The following is a 17895-nucleotide window of genomic DNA, read 5'->3' on the forward strand; positions in this document are numbered from 1 at the left end:
ATACCCATTAAATTGTTAACAGTATAGTATTCGAGTGCATCTTCCTAGAAGTCAAGGGTAGGCATTCCTTTGTATGATTTATTTAAAAGTTTAGCGATGACATGCGTGTTTAAGATATATAAATAAGCTCAAGAAACCCTTTTACTTCTTTAGAGTCACATTTATCATGGTAGCTACTGGTTCCACATGGCCTCTCTTAGCTGTCTCTGCAGTCCCCAGCCTGCCTTGTTCTTCTTGCCTCCATTTGAACAGTTCAGGAAGACTCTTTTCTCAGGAATGGCCAAGTGTAGAAAAATTACTCTCCCTTCCTCATCCTACTCCAGGATCCTAGATTCCACATATGCAGATTGACCTCCCATGATGTATGTGCTGCTACAGCTGCTGCTAAGTCGCTTCAGTCGTGTCCGACTGTGTGCTACTCCATAGACGGCAGCCCACTAGTCTCCACTGTCACTGGGATTCTCCAGGCAAGAACACTGGAGTGGGGTACCATTTCCTTCCCCACATGATGTATGTGGCTCTCCACTAACCCTTGAAGGCGCTCCGGTTCTCACAGGCCCCAAGCTGGCACCTGAGTCCATGACCTGGCCTTTTCTCCACTCATCTCCCTCCCACCTCTAGTCTATGTCTCAAGAATCACATTCAGTCCCTCCTCACATTGTCCCTTGTTCCTTCTATGACCCAGGGTAGGTGACCCCATTCCCTCTTTATTCAGGTGACTTCAGTACAGGTTTATCTTCTAGGATCAGGCTTTGGGTTAGATTTTACTCAATGGTGTGTGCAAGTCAATTTGCTTTTTTCAAATTACTTTTATTTTCTCTACTGAAAAGCAAGAGTAGCCTTATACAAAATATAGTACAAAGCAAATATTTTATGAAAGATAAATGTTTAAATGCTATGCACAGCCTAAGTATTTCCTATAATTTAAATAAATATTACAGGTTTTTAAGACATGGAAAATGGATTCTTAAATCTGTTTTGCACAGTTACAAAACATTTAACAAACATTTAAATAATCCCATATATTAGCTATTATTTATGTTTCATCTGACACAAAAATAGAGTTAAAGGTTGCACTGATTCTTAGAAAATAGCCATTTAGCTGACCAGATGCACTGTTTTCAGAATCAATGTCATTTTTATATCCTGAGTTTTCTGATGAGCTTGTTGGCAAAGACCAAGCACCTTCTGATTTCCACGCTGACAACCTCCCAGGCACAGCGGCTGTATTCTTTCTCTTTGAAATACACACTGATTCGCTGGAAGTAACTCTTCACAGCCAATCGGGAGTTCTCACTGCCTAGAGGTGACTGTTCCAGGGTCCTTCCCTCCCTCAGACACGCGTCCAGGTCCTCCAGCTGCTGATCAAGTCCCACGAGGAGTCTGTCCAGGAGGCTCTCGTTTCGACCTGCAGAAGAGCCCGTGGTGCTGAAGAGCTGGAAGGTCTGCTGGAGCAACTCATGCACAACAGCTGTGGCTTCTGTCTTCTCAGGCCTGGTCCCGTGCACCAGGGTCTGAGGAAATCTGAAATCAGTCCTGTCCCTCAGACAGGACACAGTGGGCACTCTCTCCATCTGATTCGAACGTGTGAAGCTTTCCAGATTGCTGCGGCTGGCAGGCAGCTCACAGCCCAGGGAGCACGTGGGGCTGGAGCAGAGCATCCCCAGGGCCAGCAGCACAGAGATGGGGAGGGCCACTGCGATGCTGGGGGCTTGCAGGACTGCCTGCAGGGGAGGTCTAGGCAAGTTCTGAGTGCTTGGGGTGATGAGTGGCTCTTAAAGAGTGAGTCGAGAAACTTTCATTTCCTGGGTTTTTCCATTTTTCCCTTTCCTTTCTTTTTCTACTCTTTCTAATGAAATCAATAAAAGTGCTAACTTTTGCCATGAGTGCCTAGGTGGGGAACATCAAATCATGCGTGCCGCTGTGGTTGATATCTACACAGCCGTATATTATGCTTTTCACACCTCCTTATTTGTTCCTGGGAGAAGAGCCTGGTCAAAGTCGGGGAAGGAAGAAATATTCATACAAATGTGGCTTTTCCAGGTCACCAAGAAATGTTTAGTCTGAAAAGAGCTTATGAGAGAAGCTTTTGATTTTTCTCATTTGTCCCTCATTTACCCTTTTCTCCCTTCTTTAAAAGGTTTCGGTTGTGTATGTACCTTTACGATATCACCTGAGTAGGCCTTAAGCTCCCTGGAGACATTATAGGGAACAATATCACTGATATCATTTGTTAAAAGTGAGTTATTTTGCAACTATAATCCACAAGGCACTTTTTAAGGTGCTGGTTGTCCTAAACAACTCATGTTTGCCTGTGTTTATTTCTTTCTCCTCTACCACTGCAATATTTCACAGGATACTTTGCTTCAGTCTTTGTGTGATAGTCAGATAATCTTATCCCCTTAAATATTTCACTGGAAAGTGAACTATATAATCCATCTAATTATGCAACATTTGACTGCCCTGAGAGATTGTAAGCCCCCTAAAGGTAGTAATGGCACATGTGGAGAATCCAGGAAGGTGTCTGTCCCAGAGGAAGTGCACAAAGGGGTTTCTGTCCCATTGTTGTTTGTCACTAAGGCATGTCTGACTCTCTTTGATCCCATGGACTACAGCACGCCAGGCTTCCCTGTCCTTCTCTATCTCTCAGAGTTCGTTAAAATTCATGTTCATTGAGTTGATCCAAAGCGATCGAATCATCTTATCCTCTGTTGATCCCTTCTCGTCCTGCCCTCAATCTTTCCCAGCATCAGGGTCTTTTCCAGTGAGTGGGCTCTTCCCATCAGGCGGCCGAAGTATTGGAGTTTCAACTCTGTCCCAGAAGTAGTTCTAAGAGAACTATCCACACCAAAGTTTGAGTAGACCTAGTATTTGAAGACTGTTTCAGAAAATGAGAATCTTCTGAAAACAAAGAGAGTAAGAGAAATTTAAATGGATTTTTCAACTTTATGGATAATTTCTCAAAATATTATCTCAGGTGGAGACCGAGACTCTCAGAGTTGTTGTTTAGTTGCCATAATCTTCCAGGCTCCTCTGTAGAGCTCAACAAAATAACACTTAACGATTGGAACTTATCAGGTGCAAAGGGAACTGTGTACTCAGCTTTCGTCTAATGATTGTATCGTCCCTGGAACGAGAGAATGGCACTTTTGTGATAATGAAGAATAGGAATTGGAAAGGAAGACCTTACTAAGTGTTCCTCTAAAATAGGAAGCACATTGTCAGAGCAGACAGCTCGGTCCAGTGCATGAGACAGTGGACATGGGGCAAGATCCCTGGGTTGATGTCACAGCTCCAGCCTGCACTGCCTGTGTGACCTGCGGCACTACGGTTTCTCCTCTTAAATGGAACTGATCATCACAGAAGTTTCACTGGATTTTTCTGAAGGTTGTATGATGTAACGTACTTCTGACAATGCTTGGACATATAAGCATTCAGTATCTGTTAACTGTTCCCACGAGGCAGAAAATTCACACGTCCATTTATGGAAACTGGATAGAATTTCCCTGAGATGACCTGCCTCCCTTCCCTTAATGCTCAGCTCACTGGTCAACATTATTACATCTAATCTCATCTCTGTGTGAACATGATGTGCTGTCCAAACACTACATCTAGTAGCTTCCAGGGAACAGCTGACCTCTCACACATGAATAGGGTGACCGTCCAGTCTGTACCGAAGTCTCTCTTCAGGGTGAGTTAATGGGTCTATATTCTCAGAATCCCATAACCTCCACAAAGAGTGAGAAATGTAAACAGACAAATAAAGATACAAATAAAGATAAATAAATAGATACTGGGAGTTAGCAGAGCGGTCCACTATCCTTTTAGGCAACACTGTGCCTAAGAGCCTGCCACCCTCCTTGGCTCTGTCTGCAGCTAAACAGTGTCACATAAGCTGCTCTGAAATCTGTCATCTGTAGAGCTCTGCATCCCTGTTTGTGTAGTTAAGTGATATTTTGTCATTTGGCAGAGATGTCACTGTACGTTTTTCAACTACATCATTTACTTTCTCTTTACCTAGGTGCATTACTTCTTCATTCATGGCTTACTATTATTTTCTAGGAATGTTCAGTGAGTGGAAAGTTTTGATCTCTTGAAAAATCACAGAGGAAATACATTAACTGTTCTATTCATGTCTGTTTTCTGTTCCTGCTTTTGCAATAAACCTCAAAGTGGAAATAGAAAAGATTGTAGGGGCATTAGCACAGCTTTTACAAACTGAAATACAAATGACAAAGAAGAGGCAGCAATATGAAAACTGTATAAAAGTACCTAAAACAAAGTGGGTTGCTTGGACATGGCAAGGACAATGGTCTGGGCTAAGAAAGGCAGATTCTAATCACTTGAACACTTGGACAGGAGTAGTGGTTAAACTTTATTTTATTAATTTGAACTTAGAAAAGCATCAGGATTAAAGATGGAAATGTTGTAGTCCCAAATTCTATTTAAATGTTCTAATTGTTGAAACATTTCTTTTGTATTTAGAATATTTCATTCTGTGTATCACAATTCAGATTGTATGCATGGAAAACAAAACAGAGAGGATTCTTTGGAATGAATATGCCAATCTCAATAAATAAATTTTCCATTATAATAGCAATTTCAAAAATTCAAATTTTGAAAATCTTCAGCCATCATGTAAAACAGAATCTCTGTAAGAACTATTGTTTCCCTGACCTAACTTAACCACCTTTTTAGAGAACCAATTTGAGGCACAGCTAAACCAGACCCCGCAAAAAAAATACATGTACATATGCATATATAGTTGCATCAACATTCAAAAAACAAAGATCATGGCATAACAGTGCTATCACTTCATGGCAAATAAATGGGGAAAAAGTGGCAACCCTGTCAGATTTCATTTTCTTGGGGTCCAAACTTACCACGGATGGTGCCTGCAGCCACAAAATTAAAGGCTCTTCTCCTGGAAGAGATTATGTGAGAAACCTAGACCGCATGCTAGACAGCAGAGATGCCACGTTGCCAACAAGGGGCCGTCTAGTCGAGGCTATGGTTTTCCCAGTGGTCATGTACGGATGCGATTTGCATCATTAAGAAAGTGCGCGCCGAAGAATTGATGTTTTTGAATTGTGGTCCTGAAGAAGAGTCTTTGAGAGTCCCTTGGACTGCAGGGAGCTCAAACCAGTCAATCCTAAAGGACATCAACCCTGAATACGCATTGAAAGGACTGATGCTGAAGCTGAAGCTCTAATACTTTGGCCACCTTCTGAGAAGAAACCGACCCTTTGAAAATGACCCTGATGCTGTGGAAGATTGAGGGCAGGAGGAGAAGGGGGCAACGGAGGATGAGATTGGCATTACTGACTCAACGGACATGAGTTTGAGCAAACTTGGGAGATAGTGAAGTACGGGCATGCCTGGCATGCTACAGTTCATGGGGTCACAGACAGTCAGATACAACTAAGCGACTGAACAAAAATATATACACATATATAAACACACACACTTGTACAATATATATTAAATAAGTATACACATGTGTGCTGCTACTTTAACATAATAGGGTGAACAGCAAATGTTTATTGAATTACTATCTTATCTTGTACTATTTATTTTCCAGAACCATAAATGTTACCTCATCAGCAGGATAACAGCAAGGCGAATTAACTGACTATTAGTGGTATTAATAGACTAAGCAGAGTAATGTGTCAAATGTTTTATATAGTGTTTCATCAGTTGCGATTAAATTTATCGCTTAACTCTTTGTGGATACAAAAATTTGCTTTTGTTTTTTTGTCCTCGCACACAGCATGTGTGAGTTATTTTTTGAAGATCATTATTAGGAAGACTGTCTTCAACTTTCCATTTCCAATATGTAGGAGATCAGGATGAGGCTCTTGGGCCTGGACCCAGATGGAAGACTCACTCCACCACGTTTTCTTCAATCATCCTCAAGTAGTTGAAAGGAACTGCCTGATTATTCTTTTCTTGTCTCCCTCAGGTAGTAAGGAAACAGCCTGTAATGTGTCTACACTGTGGATATTTCCCTGCAGGCAACGCCTTCGGGGATCAGCTTGGACGTTTCTTCCAAACAGCTGACGATACTGTGAACTGTGACAGGCATTCTTGTCATCTCCCCAAAGCTGAACTTGGAGAAAAGCATTTGGGTCAGACTGTATTTTAAGGAAGTGTGTGCAAGCAAGAACAATCCTTGTTCCCCTCGACCCCTACCAGAACTTCATTTGAACAAATAGTGCAAACGTGAAACCTGGCCTCATGCCCTGTCAAGTACAAACTAGCACGTGCCATTGGCACTTGCCATCTCCTTACAAGGATTAAATCATGTGCTCTTGCAGCTGCTGCGTTTCAACACCCCTGGAAAGGAATCTCGGGTGGAAAGCAGAAGTGAGGCATTCTGTGTGCAGGGAAAACTGGCAGAACAAGTCTTCAGAAGGTGAGCTATTTTCAGGAGCCCATTTTAACTCAATTGTTCTTCTATCTCCTCACATCTAGAAAAGCATGGAAACCCTTCATGGTGACTGACGACTGCTTCTTGTGACTCCAAGAAACCTTCACGATACTGGCAGAAAACTTCCACAAAAACTAGGCACCTGATTGCACGTATTGCCCCTTCACCAAAATCACACATATCCCTCTGTGTGTCTTTGGAACAGGTTCTCAGAGCTATCTGAGGTGCTGTCTCCTGGGCTGCAGTCCTCATTTTGCCCCCCAGACACTAACTTTCAACTTTCGTGTTGGGCATTTTTGAAAGTCAGCACTCTGAACTTATCTCTTTATCCATTCATCACCCAATAGTTTCCCAGCTTGCTTGCACTGAGATTCCCATGAGGATAAATCCAGGCCATGGAACATGAGAGGAAGTGCTCTCACCCTGCATAGTCCTGGCGCTTCGAAGCATCCCCTGTGAGCTACCAGACTTCATCCCTTTAGTGCCATGTGTACTAGATCCAAGTACCACAGACAAACTTGGAGTCACATATTGATGATGGCAAAAGCCACAGAACAGAAGGTACCCATGTCCCTGAATTACCCTTTGAATGCAAGCAAACCAGAAGATTCACCTCATCCGGAAGGCCTGCATTGTGCTCTTCAGAGAAGGAAACATACATTTCTATTATGGTGAAAATCTGCACAGTTTATTCTTTATCTCTATAGCACCTAGACTTAACTGAGAAATATATTGAAGAACAGAGGATCCTAGAAACCTGTCCATGAGAAAGAAACTCTGAACACTGAGTAGAGAAAATACCAGCCCCACAGACATCAAGAGATCTTTCCAATGATGATCAAAAGATCTTTATACAAGAAAAGACATTCTGCTCTGCTGTCCACAGCTGCTTCTGAAAAATCATGATTTTCATTCCAGTTTTCAGTGGCTGAGGAAGTATGAGCTGCAATCACTTTGGAACAGGAAGCAAACAATAATGGAATTCATTAGCGAGTGTTACAAATATAAACACCCTTATCGTTGCCATTTCTTTCAGGATTCGTACATGAGGGAAAGGCACTTTTCACTTCCACTCTGACAGCCTCCCAGGCAAAGTGGCTGTATTCCAGCTCCCTGAGGTAGAGATGGATGCCATGGAAATACTCCCGGGCAGGAAGTCCCGTGAGAACAGCACAGATTGTCTCCTTCCATCTCCTTCCAGTTGTTTCAGGCTCTGATCCGGGCTGCAGAGTAGCACGGCTGTCCTCCGTGGTGAAGAGTTGAAAGCTCTGCTGGAGCATCAGATAGTGGTTCAGGGGCCCTGAGTCATCTGCACTGGAGTGATCATCTCTCTTTTCCGAGGAGATCTGAAGTCGGCTCTGTCCTTTAGGCGCGACTGAGAGCGGATCCTTTGCATCTATTTCAGGAGTTTGAAGATTTCCCTGTGTTTCTAGCAGTGGATCCCAGGCTCGTTCCAGCGAAGAGAGCAAGCAGGGATGCAGCAGCTCCTTCCACCAGCAAGTGGATGTGGGCCATAGAGAATGTCAGTGCTTCTGCAGACGGCCGGCAGGGGGCGCGCGAGCACCGCGAAACGATGAGAAAGAGCCCTGAGATGGACCCGCAGACCGCCTGCTTCTCCAGGCGAGCGCGAGAGCGCGAAAGCTGTGTATCCGTCGTTTTTGCTTTCGAATCGCAATCGTGGGAGAGTTTTCAGTTGACTCTCGTGTGGCTGCTGGAGAGACAGGACGCAAAGGTTCCACAGAGCTTTTAACAGGAGCACTAATTCAAGGGTGCGCATATCATTAGCCCTTTTGTGGAAAAGGTCTGGTTTCCCCTGTCCTGAGTCAGGAGCCAGAATCTTGCATTTCCGGAAAGATCGCATGAATAGTGGGCTTTCTTTCCAGATGTCAACCGGAACTGACCATGTTTGAGGAACAGAACCCCCAAGGTAGGGGTTCGAGCGAGATGAGGCTGATTTTACAGATTGGCGCTCCCTTCAGGCGCGAGGGAACCCACAGCTCAAAGGGACCAGCAGCGGTGATGGGATTATTGGCGATGAGAGGATGGAGAGCCTTGTGCCCAAAGTGAAACTAGAGGGTGAGCAAGACACTCCTGGTGCCGGCTCATATGGGCCGTTGCTGACCTAGTGAAACCCAGTGTCTGGGATGAGACAACCAGCTGTGCCGCAATTGATGGGGGGTGGGAGGGAGCGTGGCGAACATCTTGGAATCCCGCGTTGGCTTAAAGAGGATAAGCTGAGGAAGGATGGGAGGGGGTCGTGCACCAGGTGAAACACGGGGGAGTGGGCGTTGCGCACACGGAGCGCGGCGGCTCAGAGACTATTCGCTGTGGGACCTGCTGGGGCGTTGCTCACACGGTCGAATCCCGCGGTGGCTAGGAGGCGCTCTGCTGTGGGATGATGGCAGAGCGTTCGGCACCAAGTGGAACACAGTGGCCGCGATGAGACTATTGTCTTTACCACGATTGGGGGGCGTAGTGAGGGCCGGAATGGACGGTCGAATTTCGCGGTGGAGCCGAGACTATTCGCTGTGGGACTATGGGAGGGAGTTTGGAACAAAATGAAACACAGTGGCTACAATGACAGGATTAGCTACGGGGCGATACCCGGCGGTGGCGATGAGCCTATTTGCCCTGGGACAATGGCAAGAGTTGAGGTCCAATTTAAACCGGGCTGTGGGGATGAGGCCTTGGGTGATCTGCGTATGGGACAGCTTTGAGGAAAAGTGAACCACCGCGGGGGAGATGGGATTCTTGGCGATGGGAAGGCAGGACAGCGATGTGGTGCACAAAGGGGAAACCGGAGGCGGCCGTGAGCCTACAGGCGATGGGACCACGGGCGGACGTTGGGCATAAAGGGGAAAGTGGTGGTGGCTCTGAGAAGAGTGGACGGCGTTGCGGACAAAGTGAAAGCCAGCATCGGCGATGAGACATTTGTCTACGGGGACTATGCGAGGGCGTTGCTCATGTAGGGGAGCCTGGCGCTGGCCAGGAGACTCTTCCCTATGGCAAGAGAGGAAGGCGTTATCCACAAAGTGAATCAGGGCGGTGGGATGAGACCTTGGGCGATGTCCTTGGAGCTGAAGTGAAACACCGCTTTGCCGATGAGCCTATAGGCGCTGGGACCATGGGAGGTCGTTGGGCAAAAAGGGGAAGTCGGCGGTGGCAAGGAGTCTTGGTTTTCAGAGGATAGATAGCGTTGGGGACAAAACGAAAGCCAGCAGGGGCGTTGAGATAGACAGCTTTGAGACTATTGGCTTTGGGACGATGCCTATGGGCGATGAGACCATGTCAGAACATCGCAGAAAAAGAGAGAATTCGGCGGTGGCTTGCAGAGCATTCCCTATGGCACGATGGGAAGGCGTTGCAAACAGAGTGCATTTCAGCCCGGCAGGGGAGATGAGACCTTGGCCGATGGGACCGTCGGACGGCGTTCCGGACAAAGGAGGACCCTGGCATGGCGATGAAACTATCCATGTTTGCGCTGAGAAGTCAGAGGGCTTGCGACAAGTATAGAACAGCGGAGGCGATGAGAATATTGGCGACAGGACGCTTGGACAGAGTCCTGCAACACGTGAAATCCGGCGGGGGTGGGGAGTGGGTGAGGCTGTTGCAGATAAGACGGTTGGAAAGTGTTGCGGACAGAGTGAAAGCTGACTTCCCGACAAGACGAGAGGCTGTGGGGCACTGGGGGCGGCGTTGCCTCACTTGAGATGCCTCGGTGGCCAAGATTATTCGCTGTGGGACGATGGGAGGGCTTTGCGCTGAAAGCGAAGCACAGCGGGAGCGATGAGACCATTGGCTGTGGGGCGATGGGAGGGCGTTTCTCACACAGGGGAGCCCGGCTTGGCTCTGAGACGAGGAGTCCGCGTTGCGGACAAAGTGAAACCGGACGGTGGCGAAAAAGTACTGGTCTTGGGACGATTGGACAGCTTTGAGACAAAGTCAAACCCTGCGGAGGGATGAGACCACCGGACGATGGATGGGTGTGGTCCACACAGGGGACCCTGGAAGTGGCGACGAGACTATTCGCTGAGGCAGGATGGAAAGGCGTTGGGCACACAATGAAACACGGTGGCAGCGCTGAGGCTTTTGGCTTCGAGTTGACGGGACGGCTTTGCGGGCAAAGTGAAAGCGAGCACAGGTGATGAGACAATCGGCTTGGGGCGGTGGCACCGCGGTGTGGACAGAGTTAAACCGGGCGGTGGGGGTGAGACTGTGAGAGATGGGACGATGGGAGGACCTTGAGCACAAAACGGGGCCAGGGGGAGTCAGTGAGGCTATAGGCTTAGAGCCATTTTGGACAACGTGAGAAACAGCCAAGGCGATGGGACTGGCCATGGGACCCTGGGAGTGCGTTGCAGCCAGAGGAGAAGTCAGCGGTGGCCAGGAGACAAGCATGGGACGGTTTGGGGGACTTTCTGGGGGTGAGAAGGAGCGCGGCCACCACCTGGGTCAGGGACCAAAGAAGTGTGCGCCCCTGGAATGCTCTGGAATTTTCAGGGTCTTTCAAGGATTCGGCCTTGAAGTGTGGGGAGTAAGTGTTGAATAGCTGAAAACTAGGAATATTTTAAAAAGCGCAGCACTTTATTTTTTTGAATTAATTTTATATTGAACTATATACTTATTTTAAATGAAATATTTCACGTTTCCAATTTTGTAATAAGTTGATAGAAGATATTTTAACTATTAAGCATAGAATATTAAAATATATTTTGTATATAACACTAGCATTTTATTAAACTTTATTTAAACTATATTTTCTGTGTACTAAAACAAGTATTTAATATCGTTTTACTTTTCTATCTTTCATGGATGTAAACTAAATGTTTTCTAGATGACTTTTCACTTATTTTTAATTGAGTGAATTAGCATGTTTGACAATTTCTAACGACTCGCAAGACAGTCTTAAGTAATTTTTGACTCATGTTCCTGAAACCTCTGAGGACTACCTTGTTGGAAATAATGGTTGGAGTGTACAAGCAACTGAGGACAGTTAGAAGGTCAGAATTTTTCATTTACTTTAGTAAGGATTTTATAAATTAGGTGGAATTTGCCAAATTTTATTGGCTTAAGAAGGCTTACTTTGTAAGACTCTCAAATGTAAAGTGGTGTACATTTTCCCCCAACTGAAAAAGAAAAGAGAGGACAAAAGCCCCACATCATATAGAGGGGCCCTCCGGCATGAGCTGTCTGGTACATTTAAAGATGTGAACAAGACAAGCATGGGTAGACTGTGTGGATACATGGAGAGCATGCATATAACTCGGACATCCCACAGGGCTTCCTTGTATTTTAAATTCCTCAAAGGCAGGGGCCAGAAACGCTACTACTCTGCAGGCTTGTTTTGCAATGAATGTCTCCAAGGTACTCTGCAATTTTTAATATGTGTTGTCACAAAAATCAAGTTGACATTGAAACTGCAACGTTGACTTTTGTTTCATAGTTTATTTCTCATATAAAAGTTTAAATAAATAAATAATGCATAAATCAATTTAAAAACAGCTTAGTCTTTAACTGTCCATTGAAATCAGTGCATTGCATTGTCATTTACTTCAAGAGCCTCTGCTGCTGAAGAGGCTCACCTCAAAGTCACATTGTCCCTTCCCAGAGCCACAGGTGGGAGATGTTCAGTCACGGAGGTAACCTGTTAGGCTCTTCAGGAAAGAAAAGTTCCTGAGCAATTGCATTTGCACGACTGTCCAGGCACACCTGTTGTATTCCTTGGACTTGAGGTACTGCCTGTGGTTGAAGTAATATTTCTGCAGGTGAAGATCGGTCGTGTCTCCCATAGTGGAGTTTTGCTTCTGCATTATTTCCTTCTGGATTGGCTCCAGACGATTCATCTGCCCATAGAGTTCCTCACGGAGGTGCTCAATGATGGCGTCAGACCAGCCAGTGCTGGAGAAGTCTCTGGTGAGAATATTGAAGATCTGCTGGAGCATCTCATACATGACCAATACGGCATCTTCCTTCCGGAACTGCTGTTCTTGCATCATCTCCTCGGGGACCTGGAAGTCCATCCTGGCCTCCAGGCAATGTTGAGGAGTTGAAGGTAACTGCCACAAGAGGTTCTGACACACCTCAAGGCTCCGCTCTTGTTGGAATTGAAGCAAGCTGTAGCTCCTGCAAAGAGCTGTGGTGGAAAGACACAGCAGGAGAACCATCTGGAGGAGGCACCGGTAGGTCATGGTGAAATCAGGCCCAGGTCTGCCTGTTCTGCTAGTAGGTGCTGAAGCTGAGTCTTCAAGTGTTTGCAGAGTGAATGTCCTTCCTCCTTGAGTGTGGGCTACCTATACAGGATGGCTCTCCTGAGAGGAATTTCCCAGTTTCATGTCTCCTTTTTTTTCCCCTGTGTCATTTAAATGATCAGTTACCTTTAAAACTCTTGTTCTTTTAAGCTCCTAGCTTTTCATACAGTCTGGAAGAATTTCTAATGTTTCTGTAGATTTTCAGTGAATTGCTAAATGCTAAAAAAAATAGCTTAGTCAATTTGAATTACAGCAGGTTTCTTTCATTGGGAAAAGATCTTTGTCTTTGTTTTTTCATATTATTAGATTCTGTGAAAGTGTCTTTATTTCTAAGAGTTTATAATTTTAGAAAAAATATATTTTTATATCTAAAATAGAATGATATAAGCTAAGTTGATGAAATATTTTGTAGGCCTCAGCCATAAGCAGCAAGATATTGCATAACTTTATCAGCCAAAATCTATTGCTTTATTGACAATCTCAAACTATTCCAGATATAACTAAAAAGTAAAGATTAAGGAATATCTCTATGCAGGCAAATGAATGTTACACAGACCATGCATTAAAGTCCATGATTCCTCTTATAGGGATCCTTTGTGACAATTGCTGAGGCCCGATGCATATTTATTTTGTAGATACTTCAAATAATCTAAATATCTGATTTTGTACGCTAGGGTAAGGATGCAGCAAGCAGGAAAATTCTTTGCTCCTCACTTTGTACCTTTGGAACTGCTTGTACATGAACTTTTCCTCATAATGAAAGAATATCTCTGAGATAGGATTCTTAGGGATTTTCATAATTTAGTTTGAAAGAATTGAATAAATGTTCCTGTAATTTTTACCCTTTCTTTTTTCACATTTAAATTTTTCTATAAGGAATTTATTTTTTGGTATTATTAGAAAATAAAAAGCACCTAGTTATATTCAAAAGCAGGGCATAAAATTGTAGATACACTGCAACTATGTAACAGTATATAGGAAAAAAATAAACTAAAGGAAATATACTAACATTTTAATAGGAATTAAGTTTGACTTGTGAAACTAAGGCTAACATTATTTTTATCCTTTATGTGATTTTCCAATATGCTACCAGAGAATGTATTCAGCACTGCTCAGAAGAAATATAATTTCTTCAAATTTTAAAAAAAATTTTAAATTTCTTAATTTAAAATTTTCTAGTAGCCACATCAGAAGAGGAAAAAGAAACAAGTGAGGTTAATTTTAACAGTGTATTTTATTGAACATGAAATATCCAAATGTTATCATTTCAACACATACCAATATAAAATCAATAATGAGATAGCTACATTCATCTTTTTCATAGTTCCTTCAAAATACAGTGCATACTTTTACAGTCATAGTACAGCTGAGACTGGACTAGTCAAGTGGTCATTTGGCCTCTTGTGGTTGATGTCATGGTGTCCAGCACAGCTCAAGATGGAGGGAGCAGCTTGATCAGAGAGCCAGGAGAATTCCCGAGTTTGCAGGGACCACACAGAAGGAGCTTCAAGTTGTGGACGAGTTATGTGCTAAGAATCAAGGGGATCAATGGTGGAAAATCAGCTCAGAATGTATTCGGGACAGTCATGAATTCTAGAGTGTGGCTTTGTAGTTAATTCGAGAAGTCTTCAGGCAGAGTGGCTGCTAGGTTGTGCCCTGGCCAGAAGAATGGGCACAGATGTTGTTGGGAACTGAAGCAGGGAGAAATCCTGCCCAGGTGCTCTCATCTCTCAGAGACTGAAAAGAAAGACCAGAGTGAGGAACTGGAAGAAGGGGATGGGTGCAGAATTGTAAATAAGAATTCTCTTTTCGGCTTTCTTCCCTTTGTCCTCCTCCCATGCCCTGCTATTGTGTTTATGAACTGCTTCTTAATCAGTCTCTTTCAATTGCCTTTATGGAGTTTATATCACCTTTCAATTGCCTTCATGGAGTTTATACTGATTTTTGTCAGTATAATTAATTTTGCTGTGAAAATGCTTGTTTCTCTCCTTTGGTGCACATTTTTATAGCCTTCTGTTGGGTATATGGCCTAGGATGAAGTAACTGGGTAACAGAATGTACATATGTTCAGAGTTAGTAGATGATAACGAACATATTTTCCAAAGGTTTGCACCGATTTATAGTCTCAGTATCTGAGAATGGGATGTTAGTTGCATTACTTTCTTTTCAACACTTGGTGTTGCCTGTCTTCTTAATTTTAGCCATTCTAGTGAAGCATAGTGATGTCTTATTACATCAAGACATCATGTAACTCATATTGCCTAATTGTTTCTAAGGTTCCATACAATTTTCATATGTTTATTGACCATTTTGGATATTTTCTTTGTGAGAGGCCTGTTCCAATACCTTGCTGACTGTCTCAGGTAATTTTTTTCTATCTAAAGATGATATAATTGTGTATATACAAAAATACAAAAGAATATATAAACTATTAGAATTTTAAAATAAATTTAACAAGTCACCAAAAAGAAGTTCAACTTTAAAATCAATCACCTCTTTTTACACTAGCAATAAAAACTTGGAAATTGACATTTCAAAATGATACCACTGATAAGAACATAAAAAGTCTATTACTGAGAAATTGTCACAGCCTCGAGGTGCCTAAGGAAACATGGAAATTAATAAAATGTGCCAATCTAAATAGCATACCAGAACAGAAAAACAATATTGGGTAGAAACTAAGGCCATCTGGAATTCCCTTGAGTTTCAGTGGCTGGAACTCCATGCTTTCACTGCAGGGCACCCAGGTTGGATCTCTCGTTGAGAATCTAGTTAATAAGATCCCACAGTTCTCATAGCCTTAAATAAATAAATAAAAATGAAGTTACTCCAACCAACGGGGGTGAATGGGTAGGTGGTGGAATAAGGAAATCTGAATAAAGTGTAGATTTCAGGTTTTTTTTTTTTTAAGTAGCTTTGACAGGTCACTTTATCTTCATATTTAACCTCAGCTAAAATTCCAATACTTTGGCCACTTGATGCAAAGAACTGACTCATTGGAAACACCCTGATGCTGGGAAAGATTGAAGGCAGGAGGAGAAGGGGACACCAGAGGATGGCATCACCGACTCGATGGACTTGAGTTTGAGCACGCTCCGGGAGTTGATGATGGACAGGGAAGCCTGTGTGCTGCAGTCCATGGGGTCACAAAGACTAGGACATGAGTGAGCAACTGAACTGACAAGTCCATAATTTCATTTGTGATTCATATTAGATGCCCAGAAGCCAGTGAAAAATATAACAGTTTTTCCACTTATATTGAGACAGTATGTTTTAAATCTTGATCACTAATGAGGATTAAGCAACTTCTCTTTTTGTAAGGGAGCAAGGGGCATGGGAGCAGGGGGCATGTCAGCATGTGATGAGGTGGAAAGCAGCTATTTATTCATATCTCCCTCAGTGAGGAGGGAAATCAGAGCATGCAATAGGAGACTGCCAAGGCCACCTCCTCCTGAGAAACAACAGTTATTTAGTGAACAAGTTTTACTTAGCAAACATTTCTTAACCATGTCATAAAGAAAAACAAATGTTTCCATTTTCTTGAACTATTTTAAAACTGTCTCCCAATAAATTTTTGCTGCTAGTTTGATTATGTGTCTTGCACATTCTTTCTGAGGTTTATTCCAATATACTTATGCTTTATTATTGTTGCAAGTATTAATGAAATTTTTTCATGATGTTTGCTACTTTTTAAATAGCAACTTTAAATAGAAAGTATAGATAGAAAACTTTGCTATTAAGTTTTCCTTGCATTTTCATATACACACATATGAAAATAACTAATTTTGTTTTTTTTTTCCCCTCTGGCCAGTTTTAGAAACACTATATAAACATTTTGGGTTTGATTTTTAAAATTTTTAGATAAACAAGTACATTGCCTATAAATCATAAATTTAAAGGACCTAAAATATCAAGTGTAATGACTATATGTAGCAACTGCTGTTTGGTGTGTTAATTTGTACAACTACTTTCAAAAACATTATCTAGGAAAGCTGAAAATATGCATGGCCTATGACCCAGTAAATCCACTCTTAATTAACCTAAAAAAATCATGTAAATCTGCATCAGGATATAAGTAAAGAATATTAAGACCAACAATATTCATAACAGTGGCAAACTAGAAACAACCCGAATATCCCTTAAAATTTCGTGAATAAATACGTTACCTATGCTTACACTACAGTTGTTACTAACAATAAAATGTAAGAAACACAACTAAATGCACATAGTAGTGAGTAAAAGAACCTAAACTCAAAAAAAAAAAAAACATAAACCATTTATACAAATTTAAAAATAGGCCAAACTGGACTGAGACATTTTGCCTGGCAACCTAGAGAGCTCCTGTGAAGCTTCAGGACCACGATGGAAAGTCCGTCTCCAGCTTGAGGGAAGAGCGTGTCTTCCTGCCTTCCAGCTGCGGCCTTGCTCTCGCCCTCTCTCAGCACCTGAGGCTGACTCTGCCCAGGCGGGGGTTGCCCTGTGCTCACAGCCAACAGCTGGTGGGCCCAGAGCCCCTCCTCAGGCCTCCCATCTGGTGTGGAGAGGGACAGCATGCAGAGGGATCTAAGTGCCTCTGGTTGCAGCCTCTTCTCCCTTCCCTTTGGGCTTCCCTGATGGCTCAGCTGGTAAAGAATCCACCTGCAATGTGGGAAACCTGGGTTCGATCCCTGGGTTGGGAAGATTCCCTGGAGAAGGGAACAGCTACCCCCTCCAGTATTCTGCGAGCCTGGAGAATTCCATGGACTATACAGTATACAGTCCATGGGGTCACAAAGAGCAGGACACAGCTGATTGCCTTTCACTTTCACTTTGTTTTCCCTTTACTCACGCTCTGCACGTCTTTCATATGCCTTGGACTAGACTCTTTGCCCAGTGTTTGTCCTTCTCACTTGAGGATCAAGCTGGAACTAGGTACTTTGCTGGGGACCCTCTCTGCCTAACTCTTCTAATTCCTCCAGAACATAACCAACCAGAGGATCCTACACTCTGCATCCCGTCACCCTCAGAATGCTCCCATCAGAGGGTCGACGGCCCAGAACAGGCAGGAGTAGCCCACACCTTGTCTCAGTATTTGCTGCCAGACCCACTGCTGCTGGACACTCAGACTGGCCCTTTCACAACCTGCCCGTCTGCATCAAGCTTGCATCTACTTTTCCCTTCAGATCCCAGGCCATCTTATGAGTTGGACTCATTTAATTCTCACAATCATTGTCAGGG

The 17895-nt window shown here is 43.5% G+C and overlaps 2 protein-coding genes across 2 annotated transcripts; both read right to left on the minus strand.

The window, feature by feature from the left end:
- Positions 1 to 1139: 1139 nt before the first annotated feature.
- On the minus strand, positions 1140 to 7710 carry LOC138432381 (interferon alpha-2-like). Its single transcript, XM_069573728.1, has 2 exons — positions 7510 to 7710; positions 1140 to 1772 (listed from the first exon to the last, which is right to left on the minus strand). Exons 1-2 carry the CDS (start codon positions 7708 to 7710, stop codon positions 1140 to 1142), a joined length of 834 nt encoding a protein of 277 aa, XP_069429829.1.
- A 4347-nt stretch (positions 7711 to 12057) lies between these two features.
- On the minus strand, positions 12058 to 12618 carry LOC138433654 (interferon beta-2-like). The gene has a single exon (XM_069576678.1). The coding sequence runs from the start codon at positions 12616 to 12618 to the stop codon at positions 12058 to 12060; it is 561 nt and encodes a 186-aa protein (XP_069432779.1).
- Between the last annotated feature and the right edge of the window lie 5277 nt (positions 12619 to 17895).

Source organism: Ovis canadensis, chromosome 2 (genome assembly GCF_042477335.2).
Source record: "Ovis canadensis isolate MfBH-ARS-UI-01 breed Bighorn chromosome 2, ARS-UI_OviCan_v2, whole genome shotgun sequence".
Lineage (NCBI taxonomy): Eukaryota > Metazoa > Chordata > Mammalia > Artiodactyla > Bovidae > Ovis > Ovis canadensis.